Below are 27,118 nucleotides of genomic sequence, written 5' to 3'. Positions count from 1 at the left end.
ACAAGTGTACATTGAAGGGAGCTACAACAATGAAGTTTAATACATAGTTCAGTAAATCTGTCTGAAGCTCAAGCAGTGTTCCTGTCTGCCTTTAAAAAAAGAATAGTCAGTTTTTGGCCTGGACAGGACCCAGAATTAACTGGTTTAGACCATCACTCTGGGACTCACCCACAATTTTAGGATTATGACCTATTTCCTCAAATAAGAATTCTTTTTGAATCATTTATAGTAATTCTTGACTGATTCTGTTCTAAAATGTGTTACTCTTATTTAAATGCTTGTCCAGTATTTCCATTTTTTTTATGACTGGAGTAAATGGCTGCATTTATATAGCGCTTTTATTCAAAGCGCTTACAATTTGCCTCTCATTCACCCAATCACACACACACACGCATGCCGATGGCAGCGAGCTACCATGCACGGTATAGTGTCTTGTCCAAGGACACTTCAACATGGTGACAGGAGGAACTAGGGATTGATCCAGTCAATCAGTGGACGACCTGCTCTACCTCCTGAGCCACAGCTGCCTCAGTTGTATGTATGGTAATGTATATTTATGTTGTCCACATATCCAGAACCCTGTTCCTTGTGTATGTCTTATGAGTCCAGTTATCCGGGATGAATGTTTAAAGATTGTTCTTTTGAGCTCCACCTGAAAGAGAAGCTAGAGAGAAGAGACAAGAAAACACTGTTTTAGCTGCTTATTAAGTGCTGTAACTCTGATAATCAAGGTTGTCAATCACTGACAGAGCGAAACATTGCATGTGATGTTGCAGGTACTGCACCAATACTCATCTATCACACTGAGCTCTCAGGTGTCTGATACAGTATGTGACCTAGCTTTATTGAGATACTTTAGAGTTTAGGAGCTGTAGCCTTTTTATTTGCTGGAAGAGTGCGTGGTCACACCAGAAAATGCAAAACAGCAAAATTCCTTTGCATGTCTATGCAAAATAGATGTTGCTGGAAGCTTGGTGACATAGTGGCAACCTGCGGGGCTAGTTGGTGAGCCAGTATAAATGTAGCTGCTGATCTATCCGGTAACATGCTAGCTCTAGCCACCACGGTAGCCCGCCAAGCTGGCTTGCTGAAAGTTCAGCAATTTCGAGATCGTATTTGGTAAATGGTCAGAGCCCCACAAGATATTCTTGTTGGATATGTACAGTGGTGTGCAAAAGTGTTTGCCCCCTTCCTGATTTCTTATTTATTTGCATGTTTGTCACACTTAAATGTTTCAGATCATCAAACAAATTCAAATATTAGTCAAAGATAACACAAGTAAACACAAAATGTAGTTTTTAAATGAAGGTTGTTATTATTAAGGGAAAACAAAATCCAAACCTACATGGCCCTGTGTGAAAAAGTGATTGCCCCCTAAACCTAATAACTGGTTGGGCCATCCTTAGCAGCAACAAGGCCATGTAGGTTTGGATTTTGTTTTCCCTTAATAATAACATTTTGCATTTCGCATCTGCATTTTGTGTTTACTTGTGTTATCTTTGACTAATATTTAAATTTGTTTGATGATCTGAAACATTTAAGTGTGACAAACATGCAAAAAAATAGGAAATCAGGAAGGGGGCAAACACTTTCGCACACCACTGTATATGTAATAAGTTATATGCTAACATGTTACCTATAACTTCTTGATTAGCAGACAGTATCTCTGTTGCTGTGAGTTTGTTCTGAAGTCTTTTTGTGCTCAAAAATGACTTAATGCAAACTGTTACCTTTATAATAGATTTATTTTTCTGTACAGGTTAACCAGATGAGATACTACGTGTTAATTACTGAGCCTTGCAGGTAGGTGATTTTTTTCATTCTGAAGAGAGCCAGGCTAGCTGTTTAATCCTGCCTCCAGTCTTTATGCTAAACTAGGCTAACCACATCCTGACTCCAGCTCTGTACTTAACACAGATATGAGCCCAATATCAATCTTGTCATCTCACTCTTAAAAAGAGAGCAAATAAGCATATTTTCCAAAATAGTGTTCCAAAAGCACTGTAGCTGAGGCTATGCTATTTATATTAGCAGTTATGTCCAAACACCAAGGCAATGTTGCCATATGTCACAAACATGCCCTCAAGAAAATGTTTTACACATTACATTAATTCTCTTGTTCGTGATTTTCTAGATGCTCACTGTTAATGACGATACTGTATATTATACCTTGTATTACTGCTGATGTCCTGCTGTCTCTCCAGAAGTCTCCTCCTCCATTCTCTCCACATTCTGCTCAATGTCCTCCTCCATCCGCTCCTCCCCTTCTGCTTCCTCCCCCTCCTCGTCCTCTGATCTCCTCTCTCCCTCCCTGGCTGCTGGAGTGCAGCTCTGTCGCCCTCGCTGCCTCTGGCTGCGCCGGACATTGCCAGCAAGGCCCTTCCTCCTGGGCCCCAGAGAGGAGGTCTGAGTTGTGGTCGTGGCTGGATTGGGGGATGGGGACAAGGTGGAACATGAGGAGGAAGGTTTGGAACTTGACAGTAGGCTCTGGGCTAGGGAAGCAGGGATTGCTGTGGACAGAGGATGGCTGACAGATGTAGATGTTATGGCTGCAGAGGGCTGTGCGTGTGAGCCTGAGGAGGTGCATGTTGTCTGGGATGGGTGACTGTTTGCTGTGTCCTCTAGGTGTGGATGTGGGGCATAGGTGGAGGATGCACAGACTGTGGACGAATCAGGAGCTGTAGAGCAGCCAGCTGCTTCAGTGTCAGCAGGACCTCTGGAAGGAGAGTCTAGAAAAACATAAGAAAATAATAAGCACATATTGTGTACAGTTTGACAGTGACACATGTACCTTCATCCTCAATGGGAAAATAAGAATCTTGCTTCTGTGTTTCCTCTTACCAGGGCCACTGCTGGTCTGCGACTCATCGGTCATTGGTTCCTCTGCCTCCTCTTGGATCGTTGGTACTGATGCTAGTAGACCTGACACACACACACGCACACACAGTGATGTAATTCTCCTACCTACCGTTAGGTGTATCTATACAAAAGTGCTAAATTGACTTCCACTCCAAACGACCACACATCTGTAAAAAAAATATGAATATGAATTTCTATTTTAATTCAACATTCTTACCAATAATTCATTTTACTGCAAATGCATTTCTTATGATTTTGTTCAGAGAGTATAAGAACGAGAAACGAAAGCAGATAGATCTTTGAATTACAGTCTAGCTCTAAAAGTACAAAGTAAAGAAAATATCTGCAAGACTGGTGCAGGAGGAAAGAAAAGTTGGAGTTAAGAGTCATGGTTTTTAAGTTGTATATGTGGCTACTGTTGTGCAATATGATTATTTTTCGATAATCAAAGGAAACAAATGTGGTCTTACTTAAGTTATTATTTAACTTTTAAACCTTTTGTCCACTGAAAGTAGTTCTGATGTATGTGAGGTGTGCATGTTTAGGAGCTGACATGGAGCCTTATTCAACTTTTTCCTGTCCAATAGGCTATGTGAGCTTCATATAGATCATAATTGATTTTCTTGATAAATCGTTTGGCCTATATAACATTAGAAAACAGTTAAAAATGTCCATCACAATTTCCTAGAGCCTAAGGTGATGTCCCAAATGTCTTACTTTGTCTGACTAACAATCCAAAACCCAAACATATGCAATCCACTATATTGTTAAGACAAGGAAAAGCAGCAAATGTTCACATTTGAGAATGTTTGGATTTTATACTTAAATGACTAATGACTTAAATAATTAATCAATTATGAAAATCATTATCAAAAATATGAATTACCAAAAAAACTGATTGCTTATTAATTTTATGTTGATCGACTAACTGCTTGCAGCTCTAGTAAATTTACTTCACATAATGTTTGCCTTGGATTTGAAGAAACCTAACAAACTGAATAGTGAACCATTGCGGTAAATGCAAATTTATTTATTTAGGATAAGCCCCTTGAGATGGGTCCTCTTGTTTTCGAGGGGCTCCTACACATAATACAAACAATAAAAGTAACAACATTAAAATGGCAACAGACAAAACAAAACAAAAAAAACTACACAAAAATAGTAAATATATTATACAACCGTTTAATGGCCACAAAGCAGCCAAGGACAGATGTTCATTAATGTCACTTTAAGGTCCAGTGTGTAACATTTAGCAGGACTGGCAGAAATGGAATATAATATTCATAGGTATGTTTTCATTATATATAATCATCTGAAAATAAGAATCGTTGTGTTTTCGTTACCTTACCTTAAATAAGCAGTTTTTTTCTACAGAGGTAGTGGGTTCCCTTCTACGGAGTCTGCCATGTTGCATTGCCATGTTTCTACAGTAGCCCAGAATGAACAAACCAAACACTGGCTCTAGATAGGGCCTTTTGCGTTTTTTGCGAGTTTTGCGGTTTTGCTTGGGAGGCAAGCGGTATTAGGTGGTTGCAATCTGCAACTTCACTGCTAGATGTTACAAAATCCTACTACTGCAACAGCATTTTGTAAGGCACGTCCACCAAAATCCTAAACAAACTATAATACATCCAAGACTCAGCTGCCCGTCTGCTCACCCACTCCCACACCAGAGATCACATCACCCCAGTCCTTCAAAACCTCCACTGGCTCCCCATTCAACAAAGAATCCAGCTTAAAATTCTCCTCATCACCTACAAAGACCTCCACAACCTAGCCCCCTCCTACCTCACTGAGCTTCTGCACCGACATACTCCTACCTGCAACCTCAGATCTGCCGACGCCAACCTCCTTACCCCTCTCACCCTGTCCGAGCACCGGACCTGGGGGGACAGGGCCTTCTCCATTGCTGCCCCCTCCCTCAAGAACTTATTGCGGCCCCCTCCCTCTGGAACTCTCTCCCCCAACATCTCAGACATTCTCCCTCACTCCCCTCTTTCAAATCCACTTTTAATCTGTGATCCATGACCCTCCTTCTCCTTTTTCATTGTTCTAGTTGTTTTTATACTGTTATTGCTTCTACTGTTTCTAGTTGTTTTTTGTTGTTGTTTAAATATTGATATTGCTTTTACTGTTTTTTTATTGTCTTTTTTTAACAATGTAAAGTGCCTTTGAGTATCTTTTAAAGCACTATCACATAAAATGTATTATTATTATTATTATTATATACTGTATATTTACAGGATATATCATACCATACAAGTTAGTCAGGTACAGGTCAGTCTTGTTAGTTGACTTACTGAGTCCTCTGTAATGGGAGAGTTGCTGGTAAACTTGTTTCATTCTCTCAATGTTGAGCCTGCTGCCCTCTGCGTGGTTAATCATAGGTTTGGGGTAATCCACTCCCACCACACAGTTGGCTGCCTTCTGGACCGACTCCGGGGCATTCCACGGCTCATAGATGTACCGGTTCGGGTAGTCCTTCAAGATGGGGATGTAACGCCTGCAGGAAATTTCAAAAGAAAGATCAAATCATTTGAACTTTAATCCTATTTGCCGCTGATGTTAATATTGAATATTATATATTCTGTGAATATTGTGAATATTCATTCAGATTACAGCCAACATGGAGGAGATACTGTAGAAGTACCAGATACAGCTGTCACAATATCAGATTTTCACTACACGATTATCATGGCCAAAAGAATTCACAAAAACAATTTAAAAAAAAAGTTAGTTAGCTAAAAACTAGCTAAAAGCTAGTTAGTTACTGTGCTTTCTTCTTCTTTTCTTTTACTTTTTATGGTGGGTGGCAACCAGCATTAAGATACATTACCTCCACCTACTATGACAAAGCGAGAACGGAAAGAAATGGAAATGATTTAAGAGGTGCTGGGTTATTTACACAATATTATCTTATGTGTATTATTAACACAGTATCAATATTTCATTTTTAAATATCATGATTATCGTCAATACCAGTATATCGCGAAACCTGTAGTACCAGAATAAAGTCTACCTGATGTAGTCTCCTGATGGGTCAGTTCTCCTTCCAAAGCCGACAGGACAGTAGCAGTGGAAGAACTGCTGGAAGAAGGCACTGCAGGACAGCCACATCCAGCTGCCAGCATTTACACTCCAGTCTGCATCCAGCAGCAGCTCCTCAAACACCTGCAGGATCACAGATACAAAATGCTACATGATGTATACCATCAATTTGTACTACAGTGAACTTGGCACAAAAAGTCATTGATGCTGCCAAACTAGACAGTGTAAAAGCAAATGAGGTTTACGTTTTCTCCACCTGTCAGACACCAGGTTTGTGTTTGAGAATACTAAATTAAAAACTTTTCTGTCCTACCTTCATGCCACTCTCCCAGCTGATCCACAGGTCTCCCCTGGTAAGGAAACAGGCCACAGCATGTCGTGCCAGGTGGTGGATCCAGCCCTCCTGTCTCAGTTGGGTCATGATGGCGTCAATCCAGGGAAAACCAGTCCGACCCTCAGCCCACTTGGCCAGTGCCTCTGGGTTCTGGTCCCATGGGATCTGGAGACAAACGTATGACACAAGAGAGATATATTAACTACTGTATATACTCTTCTGTCTCTCTACAGGAGGAGACAAATCTCTACTCTTTTTATCTCTACTTAGTAACTCTAACTCTGTTTATTCTGCTCTTAAAAGAATCAGCGGTTACATGTATATTTTTAGGGTGCTATAGCTGGTTTGTACACAACAATGGTTTTATTTCAGCTGTTACCTGAACTTAACTACAAATTCAATAATCAGTAATTTAATTCCACACATCTGAATTTGAGTTTTCTTTTATGAATGCATTAGTACTATTATTATCATAATCACCATTGTATTTTAATAGGTTTAAGAGGACAGTTTTAGTGTCCTATGGTCTAAATTGGTGATTTTCACTTTGGCAAAAATAAAATCCTGGGCAAAAAAGCTTGGAGCTAGAGTTATTTGTGTAACCACTGACAACAACTGAAAAAAAGGATTAATGTAGCGATTTATCCGTGAATAAATAGCTTCATTGAGGGCTAAGAATCACCCGATGCAAAGCCTGACAAGTTCCTCTGTGCAACTTGTACGGTATTACTGGGTTCATTCTATTTTTCATTTATACAGTCTCATAGTCTCCTGTCAAGCCGTTGGGGGCAGTTGGTTTTGGGCCCATGGAAAAACTTTAACTGCACTGCATCATTTAAACTGTACTTTTGGGCTCGCCATCTTCTGAAATGACAGTTGGTGACACTGTTTTTCAGGGACACTAGGTGTGATTAGCTAGTTTGTATTGTGTTTTGGCATCAATGCTAGTTTTTTTAAATATCAGCATAGTCTTAAACTCTTGTGTTATTTTAACAGCACCACCAGTATACCATATACCTCATAGTTGAGAGTTAGAACCATTTTAAAACTCTGTTAACAGATGCACCACAGTGCTTGACAAGTTGTTGCCCTTTATATAAAATGTCTATTTTAACATCTGACTCACAAACACCCTTATATAAGACAGTTGCTGGCCTCATATCCATAGGCCAGAGGGTTGACTTTATGACCTACAATAATGGTTTACAAGAACTGAGTGGTGCAAAGGCTCACCTGGACACAGATGGGGTTTCCCTCCATGCGGTCAAAATTTGGGTTGTTGGTGGCAGCTGTGTAGAAAAACTCCCTCCATAACAACTGGCCAAACAGGGACAGAGGAGGACTGCAACGCTTACGGAGCTGATGGAGAGAGAAGATGATTGCTATTAAAAAATTGTGATTCCAAATTTGATGGTCAAAGAGAGTAATGAATTGTCATAATAGTGAGAGAACAGAGCAAAAAGTGTGTGTTTGTTATGCCTAAACTGATATCTCTGAGGTTGAGTGGCAGGTATCCACAGTACCTTCATGTAGAGCTCTCTGAGGTTGTAGTACAAAACCCTACAGGACAGACAGCCGAAGCGCAGGTAGGGGCTGAGGCCAGTAGGACTGGCATACAGAGAACACGTGTTGACCCGAGGGTGCTCGAAATTGGCCACCCACACCTATATGGACAGACACAGTGAGGGCATTCAAGTCATCATCTGAGATATTCTCATGTAAAAAAAATTACATAACATCAGTCCATAAACATAGATATTAGTCATATTAAACTACCTTAAATTCGCACATAGTGGCTGGGGCCTTAATTTATCACAACTGCAGAAAGAATCCATCCTTTATTTGAAACAGACTTCTGTCAGAGACAGGCGTTTATTTTCCCTGTTATGCAAGTACATCTTATCATATTTTAGTAAGAAGCCTCCCTGTTTTCTGATCTGCTCCTGTTTTAATTTTCTGTTGAAGATGTTAATGCAAACTCAACACTTCCCCCATGTTTACCTGTTGTTTCGAGCATGAACTGCCTTTTTAAGGTCACGCCACAGCATCTCAATAGGATTCAGGACACTCCAAAGTCTTCATTTTGTTCTTCTTCGAAATTTACATTTGTTGTAATAAGCCATGCCCACATTTATTAATCATTATTATTTATGAATCATTACCAACAACTGAGTCATGACCCTAGATCATGCAAGATGCATAGATTCCACGTGCAAAATCTTTGTGCAGATTGGACAAATTATAGGCAGAAATGGCCGTGGCATATATAACAAGATGCAGCTCAATTCAGGGAATGCGGCATGTGAGGTTTTCAAATGTGCGATGTACTATGTGGAAGTTACTGTAACAAAACGCGTTTACCTTGATTATAGCGCCGCCTGCTGGTTGACCTGTGTCTGAGGTGTGTGCAAGGGTCTATACCACCCCTGTGAATTTCACTTGCAAGACTCTTACGGTGTAGGCTGCAGTACCACTTTTACCAACAGAAATATACAAATAATAATAAAAATACAAATCTGAGTGATTACAATGGTGGTGGTGCTGGTTCCCAGCCGACTCGGGCATGGACCCCTAATAGTTAAAGCTGCAAGCAGCGATGAACAGGCCCTCGCACTTGAACGCAAGTCAGGGCGTGCCGCAGTCACGGCGTTGTTGCCAGAGATCGGACGACGTGGCTCTGAATTTTCATGTGTTTTGGATGCTGCGCAGACAAGTTGAATGTCACTTCCTGCATCTGCTGTATGGCGCTAGAGATCACCCACTAATTATACGTTATGTTCCAGTATATTGAGTGTGGATCACACCCTGAAAATTTCATGTAAATCAAATGATGATTGTCTTATCAAACATGTGAAATTTGGGGCAGATTGGACAATGTATACTCAAGTTACAACAACTTCCTGTTGCACCGCAAATACTGCGTCACCACGACAACGGTGTTTGATGAATACTCACAATCTTCACAATGAAGCATCATCAAGGTCTTAAGACTTTGCTGAACAAATTAAAGATGGATCTGGCTAACCTGATAGATGTAATTTGTAAGAATATAGGGTCTGTAACTTCCTGTTGTCAGTAGGCGGCGCAATGACTATGTCTGGATACTGGCATGTAGTCGCCGGGACTCTTATCAAACATGTTTGGGGCAGATTTGACCATGTACAGTGAAGTTATAAGAACTTCCTCTTTCATGGCGAAACATCACAATTCGATGCCATGGCACGGATACACTGTTCAACGAAAACTTCAACTAACTTCAACTTTTTATCGCCAAAATTGCACTGCGGAAATTTGAAGTTGATCTGATTAAATCTGTGATTCTAAGATTTTCGCCAGTGGTGCTATGACTATGACTCATGAATGTCACATAACTGTAACTGGGAGTGGTCCACCAATAACCTTATGAAGTTTGAGACTGATCAGTTGAAACATTGCTGAGTTATTCCCACTTCCTGTTTGGCATGGCTCCACGCATCTGCCATGGCGACCCCATTTGACACACGAACGGATGTTGCTGTAGTCCACAGCAATGTAAATTTCATGTAGATCAGAAGATGTTTGTCACATGTGGCTTGCTTCCTGTTGCTAGTAGTGCTTCCTTTTACCAGTAGGTGGCGCTATGACTATAATTCAATGCTGACATGCAGAAGTCCTCAGGCCAGGACTCTTATCAAACGTGAAATTTTGGGCAGATCGGACATAGTACACTAAATTTACAACAACTTCCTGTTTCGTGGCCATCATGGCAAAGCCGTTTGATGAAAACTCACAAGCTTCACTATCAAGCATCATTAAATTTGAGGTGGATCTGGTTAACCTGCTATGAGTAATTTTTAAAGAGTATAGGACCTGTAACTTCTTCTTGCCAGTAGGTGGGGCTATGACTATATCTGAATATTGGCATGTAGATATCTTGAGGCTGAGACTCTTATCAAACGTGAAATTTAAAAAACATCTGACGATGTGGAGCTGAGGTAGTACTGTTACTAATTTTGGAACCTGGAATTCGCCGCATCGCCACAGCAACACTGCTTGAAAAAACGTAATAACCTTCGTAATTTAGCATCACAATGGTCTTGAGATTACATTGCCCAAATTTGAAGTCGATCGGATTAATTCTCTAGGAGTTCATTAAAGTACAGAGCCTGTAAATGACACGTTAAATTCAAAATGGCTGACTTCCTGTTGGGTTTAGGGTATGGCTCCAAGAGGCATTTTTTAAGTCTAGAGATGATACAGAAAACAAAAACACACCTTTTCTGATACGTGTGCCAAGTTTTCCACTATCCCTAGTTGTTTTGAAGGCTAAAAGCCATTAGGGGTGCGCTATAGAGCCGACGTGACACCCCCAAGCCCAAATCAACTCAAATTAAAGTATTTACCAGTTCAAGTCTGGGCTCAAAGTTTCGTGACTTTTTCAGCATCCTAAAGGCCTCAAACCTGTGTTTAAAATATTGAAATTGACGCAGGAAATCCAAAATGCCTGACTTCCTGTTGGGAAAACTCTCTCAAAAGAAACTGAAATATGTTCTTTATAATGAGAGCAACGAACCCCTAAAATCTTATTAAGATCAAAGCAGCCTTATCCCAACAGTGGCGTGCGTTTGGGGGCGTTATAGAGTTATATACTTAGTTATAGACTTCCGTGCTCGGGCCCTAATAATAATCACTTGAATTTCAATAGGTCCTTGTCACCGAGCCCACTTGGGCTTGGACCCCTAATGAATAAGTTCAAAGGTCACAGCCACAGTCTTGGGGTTAGGTTGCCACTACAACTTGGCATTAAAAGAACGAAAACAAACTTAAAATGTTCTGGGTGACGCCAGTAATGGGGCTTTAATGTCAGCTTCTGGTTTACCTTTTTGTCCAGATGTTTGTTGAGTCTGTCCGAGGCCTCTGACTCTCCTCCTCGCCAAACAGCTGGAGGTAAACCCTCTGTCCTAAAACCTGGACACATATTCACATGGAGACAAGGTCAAATACAAAGCAGCAATTACCTGATAAACCAAACCTTGCCCAAGTGATAACTACTGCATGGAGGAAATATTATGCTAAACTCCATTTCATAATGTGATATTTTAATGTGACTATTAACAACTGTATGTCTAATAAGGTATAACTAAGGACCTTAGAAGTTGTGTGCTTGAATACATAAATACGGTAACTTTAATTGCTAGATCTTTGATTGAAATCTAGCATGATGTAATCTCCATACAGAAGAGAAAGACATGCATTTGGACTAAACTTTAACTTCAGTTAATCTGATAGAATGCGAAGAGAGTGTTAGGCACTATTTATCAAATCAAACAGTAATTAATAAATCTAACCACATCCTCTCTCCTAGATGTCCCTCAGTATACCCAGAGAACAAAAAGTAAAGAGCATGCTGTAGTGTTCATCAGCATTATGAGTCCTACAGCTGTCATATTAAATTCTAAAAATGTAATAAAAACAATCATGTGTACCAAGTTCTTCCAGTGAAGGTATACTGTATAACTGGTCATGGTTGTCAGCTATTTTAGTGTGACAATTGTCCATCTGCTGCTGAGTGATGGGAGGCAGCGGTCTCCTGGGCAACTCCAGTCTGCTCACAATGGTCTGAAACCGCTTAAAGGTCAGAGGAGGACTGTTGTTGTTCATCTCTATTATCCTGTGACCAATACAGAAAAGACAAAACAGTATAGCAATATACAGCAGAATTTATGTAACAGGTCTTGTCAGGGGCAATGCATAATACACACACACACAAAAGTATAACATTTTATTATATGAGGAAAAGTTGGACTTAACCTTTGATATGTTGCTTGTGGTGCAATTAAATTAAATCATTAAATACTGCATTTAATATACAATTGAACAGATTATCAACAGCTTTAAGCCAACAATAATAAGTCAAAATGGCACCTTGAATCTAAAATGCTCATTACACTGCACAATACTAAAGTGATGGATGGACAAAACAACATAGTGGGGTAGTGAAGGTAGTGAAATAGAAAAGGTAATGGGATTATTAAAATTTAGGATTTATCTTTTTGTGAACATGAAAGTGCTCAATGGATTAAATGGTATTCTGCCTGATAGATCACGAGATATCTTGTGTAAAATGTTGACATTTTGTCATGAGGGGGGCACTAGAGAGAAAAGCTTGTGGAGTATCCAAAATTAAAAAGGGCAACCTGATGTTTAGATTAGATTGAATACCAATAATTGAGATCACAGTATTTTCTAGGAATTCTTGCCAAAATCTGCTCCATTTTCCCAGGACAAACACCTGCGGAGACCCAGGATTGCAGCATGTGTGTGCTTGGGTGTCTGTAATACACTATGTTGGGACCACTGGGACTTTACAGATGAATTTGTTCATTTGTGTGACCTAAACTGAACTTTTCTTATGAAACATGAGCCATTGAACTCAGTCTACCACAATCCTCAAGGTATTCACACCTATGTAGGAACTCTGTCCATGGACCCAGCTTTCAACGACCATTGGTCAGTGTGACCTAAGACCTGTGACGTCATCAAGTCAACAGAAGGGTCATCTAGCTTTTGTTTTACTCTCTTTCTCCTGGACTTGTCTTCACTGCAGCTGGACGCATGGGCCTGTTTAAGATTAACTAAGATTAAGATTCAGTAAGCAAGCATCAGGAGCACAAAGCCAGTTAGCACTGAGCGGCTAACACGGTGAGGAGAACAAAGGATGGAGCGACCGGTTTCCTCCGACTTGCACAGTCGCAACACTGCACAGCAAAGACTGCATTGGAACCACAATTCTTCCCCGCCTGGCGCATCTACAACGGAATCACGTCCACGGCCAAGCACAGGACTGCTTGATTTTCAATGTACATGTATTGATTTGGTTTTTTACTGAGGTTTAGTGTTGTGATGTGTTTTCATCTCTTAGGTTATTTGGTAGCCACATGCAAGCTGATGTTAGTGATGCTTCACACAGACACAGGTTCTTGCATGCAAACTATCCTTTTTTCTGACTTGGCACCGTTATCCAACACAGATCACATACATATACCTTGAACTGGCTGTCATTTTCCCTTCTTTAAGGGTGGTGCCCTGAGGAACTTTAATATTAATTGAAGTTATTATTTATTAATTTATATATTTGATAATTCAGATTAATTAATTGATTGCACCTACACAATTTGGTGACCCTTTAAACCATTTTAATTCTACTATAACTACATTAAATTTTTACTTGCAGTAGTTTTTTTTTCTTGCTAAAATGGCACTTTACCGTTCAGCTGTGTGGCAAAATATTTTTTTTGCACAAGTATGAACAAAGCAAAGTGCAAAAACAAATAAATACAACTGTGCAGCAAGTGTTCGACAAGTGGATTAATCAGACATGCAGGCCTCCAACCCCAAATTCAGTGGGGTTCAGAGCAACATTCAACAGGGGGAGCGCTGAGTACAGAGGAGAGCCCTAATTTTATGACTACATGTTTAAGAGCAATGCTCCCGTGCCTCAAACCACAGAAACATGCTGAAATGGCAGCTGCACACAGTAATAACCACAAGTCAGCTCCCATATAACCACTGATATGTATTAAAACTGTTCTGTTTTAATAAAACATTAATCGCTGATGTCAGTCACCAACCCAAAGTGAACACATTGAAAAATTAATAAAGAGTGTGTGTTACAAACCTATCCAGGTTATAGAGGGTGTGTGAGTTTCTGATAATGGTCTCCACTCCAAACTCTTGGGCCATCTTGATGATGGCCCCATCTCTCTCCTTCCCATATGGCTCTGGGTCATATTCAAAGGTCAACCTGGTCACTTTCCACTCCTGCAGCAAGGCAGAGTAAGAAAAACAGAAACCAAGAGAGAGAAGACAGAGCAAAACAAAAGAATGAGGGACAGACAATAAGAATTTGTTAGCAAGGCAGCAAGACAAGAGCTGACTGTGCAGCAGGGCTGAGTGGTACAACTATGTTAAAACTAAACATCAAACAACATTGATCATGGTACCATTCAAGCGTTTGGATTCATCATGGTTCTCAGCATGTGCTTTCTCTAATCCAGCTTCATCGTGGTGCACTTTTGTACAATGCAACCAAACCAGGTCACAGTGTGTAAAATACATGCATTCAAGCTGCAGTTTTGAAGACATTAATTGGTGACAGTTTGGACAGAAAGGGAGATGGGTTACTTTCTCACTTGTAGTTCGGTTCATTTGGTCGAGACTAAGCAAAAGAAGATATTTTGACATCTTTTAGTTCTGGTCTGTTTAATGACACTGACTTGAACGAATCAAGAGGAGTAAACATGTCAAATCATATTATTGCACATTAGCCTTTTAGCACATTCTCTAGAGTATGCCACCCTGACATTTCAATTACATTTTATTTATATAGCGCCAATTCATAACAGAAGTTATCTCATTGCGCTTACTGAATATGATGATGTTTTATAAATATTGTAACTAATTGATTGGTCAGTTTGGCAACAGTACAGTAGTTTAGCTTTTGAATGCATGCTAAAATCACATATCTACTATCATAAAGTACTGTGTTTGGTCTGCTTCGCTTTCAAAAAATTCCCCAGATTCCACTAAGAAGTAGACCGAGACCCTCCTTTACAAGCAGTCTTGTTTGGTCTGCATCAGAGTAAGACTGACAGCTTTCACACCAGCCCAAACAAACCAAACGGGCAAATGCACCAGAGTTTGTTTGTATGAAAGCACCCTAAGAGACAGAATTTGAAAATTGGTGGGGTGATATATTTCTGTCATATGTCTATGAAAATAATTTATCTGTTTTTGCATAGAAATAGTCTTCTAAGGGCTGGCAATGAAGGCTAGAAGGAGATCTACTACATTATCCTCATCATCATTATCTGTTCTAATTTATTTAGCATGAAAGGGCCACATAGAGTTAAAATTCTAACTAAAGCCAAATACATGAAACCAATACAAACACAAGATCAAGTAGTAGGGCAGGTTGGAGGACACTTGTAACAAGTGTTGTCATTCATATCAAACTCTACAGTAGCACATTTAACCCTCTGGTATGACGTGTTAATTGGCAGAGATACTATAGTTGACCCCGTGTTTGGTTGGAATGAAAAACTGCAGACTATTGGGTTTCCATAGCATATAATGAAAAACCAGCAGTGTGTTAAGTAATGGCTGTTGTATAGAGATAGAGATGGTGAGCATCTGAATTGCTCCTCCTTGCCTGGAACTAAATCCCCACAGGGAATCTCCTCATAAATGTTAACACCATCTTCATCATCAGCTTCTCTAATATGGTGCAGTGTGAACATGCAAACCATGACAGTCTATGACTCAGCTGCAGTGATTGTCACTCCTCTTAACAGCACTAATGTAAAAAACAAACCCAAAACAAGGTGTGTTTAGTACATCCTGACAACGTTACTGCAGGTGAGGTTACAGGTGCAACAGTTCAGCCTGATCTGTTGACAGAGCTATAATATACTGCCTGACACTGCACACAATAAATGAAAAAAAAAAGAGAGAGAAATGTACATACATACATGGGATGTTACATAACTATTTCAGAAATGTCCACCTAGATTTAAAAAAGTAGTTAGGCTCGTTGTACCTAGGCCATCCAATCCTTTATAGTGGCTATAATGGATATTTTTATTATAAAAATATATCAATGTGACAATGTGAAAGGGGTTGCTCGTAGTGATTAACAAATAGAGAACTGTCACCCGAATCTGCAACTCCCCTCGACTTTATAAAGGTTTATAGCGAGTGTGAGCTCATTGTTTAGCTGTCCGCTCTGCAACTGTACTGTTATGGTTCACTCTCACCGCTCTCATATAATCGTTGTAGGCCACAGCAGGCAGCCATATTAGTGAAAAAGCTCTAAAAACCCACTATACACAACCTGCTCAGCACCAAGCAACAGACAGACACGGTTACAGACTAGCTGGTGAACACAGTGGTGCATTTAGCAGCAAAAGGACCAAATACTTCCCCCAGGAGTTGGTAGAGACCAAAAACAGAGCTAAAAGAAGAGTGAATAATGGCCAGAAACATGACTCCAAATTAATGATAATGTTCCTTCGTAACTACTGGATGTGTAAATAAGTAACTGACTGCTAACAGCTTAAAAGATGATATGTCAGTGTTGTGCTCACAACTTAACACAATTTAATTCCTGTTTCACAAAACACCTGTTTTGTCATACCAGTCAAAGTATGAAAGTATGATGGAAAACAGATAAAATGCAAAAAAAAAGATAATATGGCCTAGAATAATTTATTATATCACATTTTCAGTACTTAAGAGTAGTATATAACAATATTCCCAAAAAAATATATATAATTAATTTAATTAATGCGACCTGGACCTAGATAAGAAGCAGAAAATGGATAGATGGATTAACCAGTTAAAAATGAGTTTATTCTAAAATCAACAGTTGCCCATTGTGAGACGATGAGCTTCCTAGCTACTGCAGCTAGCACTAGTGACAGTGTTTGCTACAGGTCTAATGGTGTTGACTAAAACTCCACAAAAAAAGGAACGAAACATTTCCTGCACACACAATCCATGTCAAAATAATCCCACTTTTAGTTTATAGGTGAATGATGTGTCCTGACAGCCCGCAATCGGATACAAAAACATTTTATCACTAATATTACTGCCTACAGCAGGCAAGACAAAATATAAAAAAATAAATTAATTAATAAATAAACACAGTGCCTTTTTTGAGGAAACCAAATTAAATGCTTTTTAAGACTTTTCAAGACCTGCAGATACCCTGTTAGGGGGGGAGTTACAGTAAGTGAAAAGGGGGGCTTTTTGAGTTTGTGTGGAAAATGTTTGCATTAAGAGTGTCAGCCTTGGATTCTGTCACCTGTGCCAGGGAGCACACTCATGTGGGACGCTTGAAATGTAATGTTATTCCAGGCATTTTTCTTTTTAAAGAAATGTATTTTCAGTGCAAATATACTGTATATTATATATTTAGTGAAAACAGATCATGCCTAGAATTACTATAAATATTAAAATAAACATACTAAAAAAACACTTCACAACAACTTTTATCAGGCTGCATCAATACTGGGAGTTATCCTTACAGAACGTGAAATAAATTAGAAAAATATCAAAATGTCAGTAACTATGGTCAGATCAGCTAAAAATGAAATACATAGTATGCAATAAAAAGCTAGATTCAAGAATTACACAATTACAATGAGCAGATCACTTCACTGGTCATTTTATTGGATTAAAAAACGTGTTCTGTCATTTTGGTTTCCTCTTGTCATCCTGTAATCACCTGGACATTAGCACCGTGATCACCACACACCCTGTTAAATACATGGTTCTCCTTCATTCAAGACCAAATTTATCTTCAGTTGTACATGGCTGGCCCTGATAAAACATGACAGTATAATGTACAAGTAACACTGAATCTGCCATGTTCTACAGATTATGATAAAGCAAGTGTTTGATGAGGTGATCCTGGACCCACCAGACTCTCCTCACAGTATGAGAAACCATCAGAGGAGGAAGTTATTGTTGGGCAGGTGTCTTGCTTCAGTCAAGCAAAGGCCTGAAGACAACACAGCAGCCAGCAGCTTCAAGAAAGTCTCTGTATCCACAGGAAGACGCGTCAGGATGACCACTGTGACCAGAACTTCAGTATACAAGAAACCCTGTTTACATAAAAGTTATGGCTTTGCTACTTTGTGCATTATATGTGTATTTCAATTATATTGGCTATGAATAAAGTTCTTTATTTTTAAAGCTAAAGGGTTTTGGTTTTTTAATTTTAGTAGTAAGGGTCCTGTGGTATTAGAAAAATATATCATGTTCTTTCACAAACGTTTTATGTTTAAACAGGTGATATGAAAAACATATTTCATTTTATGCATGTAGAAAGGTTAAAAAAAAAAAAACCTGGTCCATTTAACATCCTATGAAAATGTGAAAGCGTTTTGCTAGTAATCCTTTGGTTGTAAATAGTGACTCTGTAAGCAACACATGACATTTCTCAGTTTCACAGTCAAACTTTATTATGGTGTTGAATGATCACAGTATAAATTATACAATATTCTCTACAGTATTTTGAAAGAGTATCAAACACATAATCTACAGCTTTGACAAACATTTTAAAGTGACAGACAACTTTTCAACTCCCCCCCCATTTCCAAGCGGTATTATTGTTGGCGCTGCTATCACAAAGACAACCGGATCGCTTTTCGATTTCCTCAGAGCCTAGCAACTACCAATAACAGAGGACACACTGCATTTGTTTCCAAATTTCCGTAAAGAACCTACCACCATGACTTTGGAAATAAGGGAGAAGAAGCATGTTCACTGAAAAGGTTACTGTCATAATTTTATATTGAGTAATAACATAGTTTGAGTATTGCTTTGTGCAAACAAGTAACTACAGCGGGGGGTTTGGCGTCGGGGTGGAGGGGGGAGTAGAAGAAAACATTAGGAGAAAAAGAATGAGTTTATTCATTCATTTAGTCTATAATGGAGACATGAAAGCAGTAATTGAATTTCTTTACCAATTACTGTATATAAAAGTAATAAGTTACTACGGAAAGTAACTTTTGCGTTACTTTGTCTGCTTCAATTCTCTTATTAATGCACACATAGCAATATTATTTTAATGACAACTGTCAAATTATATCGATCATTGTACCGATTATTAATTGGAGTTATTAATACTCCCAACCACCAGAGGGCAGCAACGACTAGCTTTCCTACCTGTAAGCTACACCTGGTTAGGCAGTAGGATTTAGTAGGAGATGACTCACACGAAGCTGGATACCTAGCGTTGCTACAGTAGTTGATGAACCCAAGTTTCTTCAGTTAATATTAGAAACATTACAATCACTAAAATGAAAATCAAGCTCACATTGCCTCAACTGTGTTGCGCCACCGTAAAGTCAGGTGATGTTAAATCATAAACCGGAAAATCCGGTGAATAGGCTGCGTTCGTCTGCTGTCTGCTTTCCTCTGCAGTTGTCCACTATTTACAGGTAAGATAAAAGAAAGTAAGTAAGTAAGTAAGAGTAACAAGCCCATTTAAATTTCAGTAATTGTAATTGCGTTATTTAATTTGAAAAAGTAATTAGCTACATGTCTAGTTACCGCCAAAAGTAGTGGAATTACAGTACCAACACTGGTAGTCAGGATAACACATGGGGACAGTAGCTTCAGTAATGACAATTGCTGGAAGTGTTTACATTACATACTGTGCGACATGTACATGCTAACACGTTACCTCTGTATCTCTTCACATGCTTTCTACTTCACTGGGCTCTGTAGGTAATTTCTCACAAATGTACCTGTAAACACAAACGTAAAACAGAGTGTATGTGTATAGTTTAGAGAGTTACTGCATAAATACCAACCTAACATTATGTGACAGACATATAAATAGTAGTATTTACCTGAGGCAAACGTCAGGGAAACCTGTAATCTTGGTTGTTGATGTTGTTCATTTCTCCCTGATTTCAGATCAAACGTGCAGTTGTGAAGTTTTTGGTTTAGAAGCGGTTATTGAAGTGATACTGACGGTAGAAGTGCAACTAAACTCAGGTTGCAGTGATTCTCTAGCTGCAAAGACGCCAGCAGACCAGATGGAAGACCAGAAACACTGCTATCTGTGTTTGGAGTTGGTGAGTGTGTGCCTGCTCAGGCCTGTGGGAGCTAACCAATTAGAGCAGACTGACCTTTCAACAAGGAGGCCTTAAAAAGACAGGCACTAAAATGGTGAATAGAGGTGCTACAGCAATTAACAGTATGAGAAAACTAATGTGTTTTCTGAACATTAAAGCATTTTCTAGTAAAACCCGAAATAAAAGTATGAACTTGAAAATGAGCATAATATGTGACCTTAAGATAAACTGGAAAAAACAATCCATGCCCATAAGAACATGAAAGCACTGTGTGTATGCATCTCAGTGTCACTGTTTGTATGGCTATGTGTTTGTTGCTAAACATGGGTTGCAATAAATACTGGGCACAACAGAAGGGTTGAAAAAGTAGAACTGCAAAATTAATACTGTAAAATATTAATTTCAGCCAATATTGGGAGATTTTTTTATTCTCTAAATATGGTTAACATTGCAGAGTGGCCTAAGGTCTATAATAAATAAGCAGGGTAATGCTGTTGTTTTGGGTGAACAACAGCGAGGACAGGTAGGCAGGAATACAGACCTTTAAAAGCCTTGGGAAAACATCAGTAGGCTGCCCTCTGACTACAAACAATCTGGAGTTGAGCTTCTTCAGACTGCTGTCCAGGTCTTCCAGAGCCTCCAGCAGAAACCTGCACACAGACACACACATAGAAAATGTAATTAGTAAGAAATATTACCCACCTATAAGTCAGCAGGGTGTACAGCTGTGATGGTATTGATTGTTTCTCAGCACAGTGATAGGACAGCACACCATTTTTATTCTATAATTTGTTTTGCACACACCGGATGATTATTTATTGAAACTGACAGAGTCAGGAATGCCGCTGCTTTGGGGGAAAAATGCTGACTCCAGCACCATAGCCGAGTACTGTGTAATCAGAGGCTGTGATGTGGTCAGTGTGTGAATGCATTTCCAAATAGCAAAAACAGCAGTTAAAAGGTTTGCATATTTGGTGAAGTGTAGGAAGATTAACCCAAACTGTAGTACCTGTTGCACTTGTGTGCACCTAAATGTCCATATCTTTATGATTTTTTTTGAATTCCAACATATCAATATCTGCCTCAAAAATCCAGTATTGGTTGGGCGTCCAGACGCTGTCTCTCCCGCTTCATCTCCTTGCAGTTCTCATGCATTACTTCCGTGTTGTTGACTATGTAGGCTAGTTGCTGTGGCTGCTTTGACATACAGTGTATGTTGCCGTTCAAATTTGCTGTCTGCTGTAGTGTAAAACATTCTCAAATTGTTGTAACTATTAGATATAAGTTATCCTGGCCACATTAATACAAAAAAAAAAAAAAAAAAAAAAAAACACTGAAAAAGTTAGATGATCTACCTCAAATGGTGAAAAAGAGTGGAACACATGGAAAACAATGAACATATTATATTATCACAAAAGTATCTATTTGGTTTACCTTGAAACAAGCTTGTTCATTTGTCATTTTGGTCTCCTACTCCCAGAAGTGTAGTGCTATTTGTTTAAGTACCGGAGCACACATATGACGCTAGCGCATGGTTAAGTTGTGGCTGGCTTCTAAGGTTATGTAACCACTGTTTGTACGATGACCACTGACCACACAATAAAATGTTAGACTGACTTTATGAATAGTTTCATCAGGTTTAGAATATTACGCGGCAGTCAGCCAAGCTAAGTAGTATTAGGCGATACCATGGATGTAGGTTGTAATAAGCATTTACTGACGTGCCGAGCAAATGAAGCCGCATTCGAAACATCCATTCTGAGGAAAAGTTGCAGTGCATGCAGAAGTCAAATACATCTAATAGGCTAGGCTATGAAAACATAGCTAAGCAACCTTTCATTTCCTGCAGGCATTGTGGATGCAGCACAAGCTGGAGCATTTCTGACATTTGTGTTTTGACAGGGAAAATATTTATCCTGACAACTGGGGTTTTAGACTACATCATTTACTATGTCTTGCAGTTTAGTAAGATGATTTACAGTATGGTAAGAGTGGGTCATGAAGCACAAAATTAAATTGAACCTAACCTGTCTCTCTTGCTGGCTGCTATTCTCATTTAAGTGATTTAACTCACGCAAAACATACAAAAAAACAAAGTTGATAAAGATGGGAATCCTGTGTTTTAGCTTAACAGTTTCTCTTAAAGGGTCATTTCAACCAAATCACAAAAAACTTTTTTTCTCACAAACCACTATAAAGCTATGCAGATAGATTTGGTTTTATATATCCATATTTTGAGATATCCATCTCTGAAAGTTGTACCACCAATACAAAGCTGCTTGTCCTACAATATGCTTGTCAAAGCTTTAAAAAAAATTACATTTGAAAAACTCAACAGCAACATGTCTTTCCAAAAACAATGTATTAAGTCAACTGACTGTTTTCATTTGGACTGGGAATTTTCACTGAAGTGGTTCCAATGAAATCTGTTCATGGCAAGGTCTGTGGTGTGGCAGCAGAAATCTCAGATACGAATATCAACCTCAGAAAATAAAAACCATCTGTATGGCTCGAGACCATCAGAGGTAAGTGAGAAAATGTGTTTTTAGTGATTTGGGTGAACTGATCTATTTAGAAAGCAAACTATCGGTAAAACAATACCCAGTCAAATATACATTTGATTACTCTTAAATTCCATTTCTGTCACATAATGTCACGTTGTACTCAAAATGACAGTTGAGCTTGTTTTTTGTTGTCAGTAAAAACCATAGGCCAACAGTATATGCCATTCATGTTGGTAAATTTGTTGTTTTTTACGATATGTACATTATTACTATCTGAACATAAACTAACACAGTAATGTATCAACGTTACTCTATATTTGCTCATTTACTCTGCCATGTTTACCAGCGTCGTGTTAGGGTAGTTACCCTCTTATAGGAAGTGTGCCCCTGGCCGCGGGAGCATGCATACATTCAGTTAAAGTGGAGCAGCTCCACCGGCTACAGCCCCACCACAACCAGCAGCTCCACCGGCTACAGCCCCACCACAACCAGCAGCCCCACAGCCCCACTACAACCAGCAGCAGCCCCACCACAACCTGCAGCCCCACCGGCTACAGCCCCACCACAACCAGCAGCTCCAGCAGCCCCACTACAACCAGCAGCTCCACCGGCTACAGCCCCACGACAACCAGCAGCCCCACCGGCTACAGCCCCACGACAACCAGCAGCCCCACCGGCTACAGCCCCACTACAACCAGCAGCCCCACCGGCTACAGCCCCACTACAACCAGCAGCCCCACCAGCTACAGCCCCACTACAACCAGCAGCCCCACCGGCTACAGCCCCACTACAACCAGCAGCCCCACCAGCTACAGCCCCACTACAACCAGCAGCCCCACCAGTAGCAGCCCCTGCATCCTCAGTAGAGGCTGACATTTTTTCGGGAATCCTGTAGGTCACAGGATTCCTGTGGGATTCCCGCGGGATGGGAGTCAATTTCACTATTCATCAAGGAACTGAGACAGGACAGGAAAAAAAGTCAATGAGAGTCATAGGTCTGTTTTATATATCAATATGCAGTTCTAATATGGAGAAACACTATTTTCTGATTATTATTTTTTTCTTATTACATTAATAAACTATTATGTTTTGAGATTTGTGCAAGAAACGACTGCCTGCCAAAAACACACCGCACTTGACATTAGACAGTCAGCTACTGTACAGTAAAAGTTGACGTTAGCTAGTGTTAGTTAATTTACCTTCAACATGACACATTGGTAATATATTGGGATCCCACATCACTCCGTTCTTAAAGAAGAGCCACCATCTTTTCATAAGCGGACCAGTCCGCCCAGGCCCGGACGGACCAGTGACTGATCAATCAACTTGCCCTGCATTAACTTGTACTGGCCCCGGGCCATCGGTTATATCAAACCCAGCTTTGGACCTGAAGGATTTTTTCTTCTACACCCTGCACTATAACTTTTGCTAGAAAAATAGAAACTTCTCTGTATTCATCAAGGTTATTAGGCATGATCTGTAGTTTATACAAAACACAATACTCGATAGTAGAGCAGAGACTGTGCATTATAGAGGGGGTGATACATTTTGTGGCAGTTTGTGGCAGACTGAAAATGCAGTGTTATTTTATATATGTTTGTTTATTATTTATTTAGTTTTGCAAAACTTTATGATATGTGACAGTGTATAATCAGATCATTGCAGTCCAAATATGTAGTGTCTTTGTATCTCAAACTGTAAATAAACCTTGTATGAAATGAAGTGTAGCTGCTCTAGCACCTCCCGTGGACTTCACGGCTTGTTCCTGACTTCCATGTTACAAGACTTTCGTCCCATTGTGCCGGCTCTCCCCTACACTCAGTGGGGAGAGTCCGGTTTGAGAAAGGCCCAGGGAATGCACATCAATTAGCATTAACGTTAATATTACTAACGTTACTATGGGATATGAACACTTTAAGAGTGATTAAAATGCAATGTTTATCAAAGCCATATACTGTCACCTATTTGCATTTGGTAACGTTATAGACTGCGGTCCAGCCAGACTCCACTTCCAAAAACACGCTCAAACTAGCCCCCATGTTGTTTTGCTGTTGCATCTACCAGGCATTACGGTAAGCATCACGTTGTTTTGCACGTACCGCAAAACAACGCGGGGGCTAGTTTAAGCGTGTATTTGGAAGTGGAGGCTGGCTCGTCCGCAGCTTTCGCCTTCACGTTAGACTCTTTTCATGTTTACAGAAATATGCATTCACCAAATCTGATCAGTGTCCCTTTGCTTGTCGACGGCAAAGGTAACGTTAAACACAGCAAAGCACTCGACATACTTTATGATTTCCAAACCACATACTGCGACATTCGGTGTGAAACGTTACATAATAAAAAAAAACAAACAAGAATAAATGCTTAAATAAAATGTCGTTATTAAGCAGTGACTTGCGTTTTATAACCACGACTTCAGTTACTTCCACCAAATTTCAGTGGGACAAGTTGGGCGATAGTCAACATTGTAGCATAGTTAGATTTTTTATTATTATTTTTTTTTTTTTACAAAAAATACATTAGCAGTTCACGTGTATGCCGAACATACCAGTGGACATTACTGATTCGTAAAGAAGTGGTCTTCTAGGTGGGGGGGGTACGTTACCGATATATATATTAGGAAAACATTAAATTGTTCGTTTCTTCAAGGCATTCTCTCTCCATTTTAGGCTAGCGTTAGCGAACTGACGTGGAGTGGAGGCCCAAGCCTAAACTCCAAGCGTTGCGCGTTTATAAGGCAATGGATGAAATGGCGACCTGATAAATTGTGTTCACATAATGCGCCATGTTCAACCGACGTTTAATGAAACTTGAAAGTGTCACAAGATACAGTTAAGTTGCAAACCTCCATCGGTTGATTCCCACGTTAGCGGCGCCAGCAAACCACGGGTCTAGGATATAAACACAGCGCACTGTGTCCGCTCCATTGAGGGCCTCCTGCAACGCCGGATTATCGTGCAACCGCAGACCTTTGCGAAACCAGTGCACTGAATTCACCACCATGATTACTTCTTATTCCATCATTAGAGAAAACTCCAGAGGGATCAGTCGAAATTAATCCAAAAAAAAAAAGTATTGATTTAAAGGCTCAAACAGTCACAGTTTTGGAGACTCCCAAGAAACTTGAACTTGCTGTCAAACGAAAATCAACACCGAGGGGGCGTGAATAGTGATCTGTCGCTGGGTCCGCTCCATTTCAGTGCGCCGGTGCACCGCTTGACACGTAAAGTTCCTGAGGGAAAGCGGAGTCCATGGAGTCCAAGCTGTCAGCTGTCAAAACAAACAACGAACGTCGGCCTAGACAGCGATGTTGACAATTTGATTTTATGCTCTCCCAATCTCCCCTTGTATGGGCCAGGTGGTCGAGGTGGTCTTGAATTGGGCGGGGCTAATGGTGTGCAGACTCCGCCTTCTCGGGGCACCGCAGGGGTACGCCGGCGTCGAAATGGTGTGGAGCTAGTGTGTGGCTATTATCCCTGTATCTGTCTGCTGATTGGGCAGACGGTAAAACGTCAGCATGAATTACAAAACTGAAGAACTTTGATTGGTTGATTGGAAAATGGCAGCGAGCGGTGTCACGTTTCCGACTGGGAGCAGTGTCGTTCACCATCTGATATAACATTCAAGCTAGAATGTGATTATGGCAGTTTTCACATGGTACATATTTCATACATATAGTCATAAATTATATGTACCATATACATGGTACATGTAATTTATTCATATTAATGTTACCACTACCATTACATTATTACAATTTTAAAATTCTAGGTGATATTTGCATTGTGCTTCCCCCCCTCATGGTGGGATTTGTTGGGTCTCTGTAAATAATATTATAAAGAGTACAGTCTAGACCTGCTCTATAGGAAAACTGCAATAAGATAACTTCTGTTATGAATTGGCGCGATATAAATAAAATAAAATTGAATTAATGTAAAATTAGTAGCCTAATTGTTTTATGGTTCTAAACTTTGTTTGTGGCTCTTTTTTTTTACTTTCGATCCACTCGCTTCCAGCATTGGGCTACCATAGTAAAATGTGCCAACACGACTGTCAGAAAATATTCTAAGCGTTGTTATTTTCTTTGGCTCTAAGTGAAAGTGATGAAATGAGACTGCCATAAATATTTGTGTTGTGTGTGCTTAATACCGTTTAAAAGTTGTGCATGATTATGCGGGTTGATTGTGCTGTTAAAATTGTGCATAATGCTGTTGCAGCTGAAGAGAGACAGGAAAGGGGGAAGAGAGAGGGAACGACACGCAGCAAAGGGACCCGGACCGGAACTGAACTCGGGCCACTGCGGTAAGGACCCAGCCCCAGCACATGGCGCGCACGCTCCACCAGGTGAGTCACCGGGGCGCCCCACCCTTGCACTCTTATACCTGATTTTTTTTAATGTTTATCTACATGTCAAGCACTTATATGCAACACAAATGAAATGCATTTCTATGAAATTGTGTTGCACAAGTTAACTTGAACTAGAATAGGCTGTTTGCGTTGTACTGTGGTTCGTGCATATGCATGTCAGTGATCAGGGCCTCCCATGCCAAATTAATTTGGAGGACTCGTTAGGATAGGAGACACTGATTGTACAACACAACTTTATTGTCCACTGTGGTGGAAATTTGTCTTTGAATTAAAACCTACTACAGTTGTTGTTATTGGCTCTGTTACTATTATTGTCATTATTATTCCCATGACTGTCATTCCTGTTATTGTTAATTTATTAATGTTACCACTACCAT

At 39.9% G+C, this 27,118-nt stretch overlaps 1 protein-coding gene across 3 annotated transcripts; it reads right to left on the bottom strand.

The window, feature by feature from the left end:
* Window positions 1-25,761, bottom strand: cry2 (cryptochrome circadian regulator 2). 3 transcript variants are annotated; one of them, XM_044192364.1, is made up of 15 exons: window positions 25,219-25,238; window positions 20,411-20,519; window positions 19,642-19,698; window positions 19,473-19,536; window positions 13,899-14,041; window positions 11,707-11,891; window positions 11,100-11,188; window positions 7,765-7,905; window positions 7,475-7,600; window positions 6,221-6,406; window positions 5,879-6,030; window positions 5,160-5,362; window positions 2,842-2,922; window positions 2,170-2,738; window positions 1-664 (listed from the first exon to the last, which is right to left on the bottom strand). In XM_044192364.1, the coding sequence occupies exons 5-14, from the start codon at window positions 13,961-13,963 to the stop codon at window positions 2,176-2,178; spliced, it is 1,791 nt and encodes a 596-aa protein (XP_044048299.1). In that variant the 5' UTR covers window positions 13,964-14,041; window positions 19,473-19,536; window positions 19,642-19,698; window positions 20,411-20,519; window positions 25,219-25,238; the 3' UTR covers window positions 1-664; window positions 2,170-2,175. The 3 variants fall into 3 exon arrangements, with proteins under 3 accessions (XP_044048299.1, XP_044048297.1, XP_044048298.1); XM_044192362.1 differs by lacking the exons at window positions 19,473-19,536; window positions 19,642-19,698 and having other exon boundaries at window positions 25,219-25,761; XM_044192363.1 differs by lacking the exons at window positions 19,473-19,536; window positions 19,642-19,698 and having other exon boundaries at window positions 2,170-2,729; window positions 25,219-25,759.
* Between the last annotated feature and the right edge of the window lie 1,357 nt (window positions 25,762-27,118).

Source organism: Siniperca chuatsi, linkage group LG4, assembly GCF_020085105.1.
Source record: "Siniperca chuatsi isolate FFG_IHB_CAS linkage group LG4, ASM2008510v1, whole genome shotgun sequence".
In the NCBI taxonomy this organism is placed as follows: domain Eukaryota; kingdom Metazoa; phylum Chordata; class Actinopteri; order Centrarchiformes; family Sinipercidae; genus Siniperca; species Siniperca chuatsi.
Note: the sequence above shows the minus strand (reverse complement) of the source record. Positions and strands in the feature narration are given on the sequence as shown.

What these genes read in the sequence shown, in the direction of transcription:
- cry2 (XM_044192362.1), bottom strand. Translation starts at nt 25,376, where the DNA reads ATGGTGGTGAATTCAGTGCACTGGTTTCGCAAAGGTCTGCGGTTGCAC. An exon ending in GAAACCCCATCTGTGTCCAG is followed by an intron (nt 6,407 to 7,474) that starts GTGAGCCTTTGC and finishes GTTTGTCTCCAG; the next exon opens with ATCCCATGGGACCAGAACCC. An exon ending in GCAGACCAGCAGTGGCCCTG is followed by an intron (nt 2,739 to 2,841) that starts GTAAGAGGAAAC and finishes TATTTTCTTATG; the next exon opens with TTTTTCTAGACTCTCCTTCC.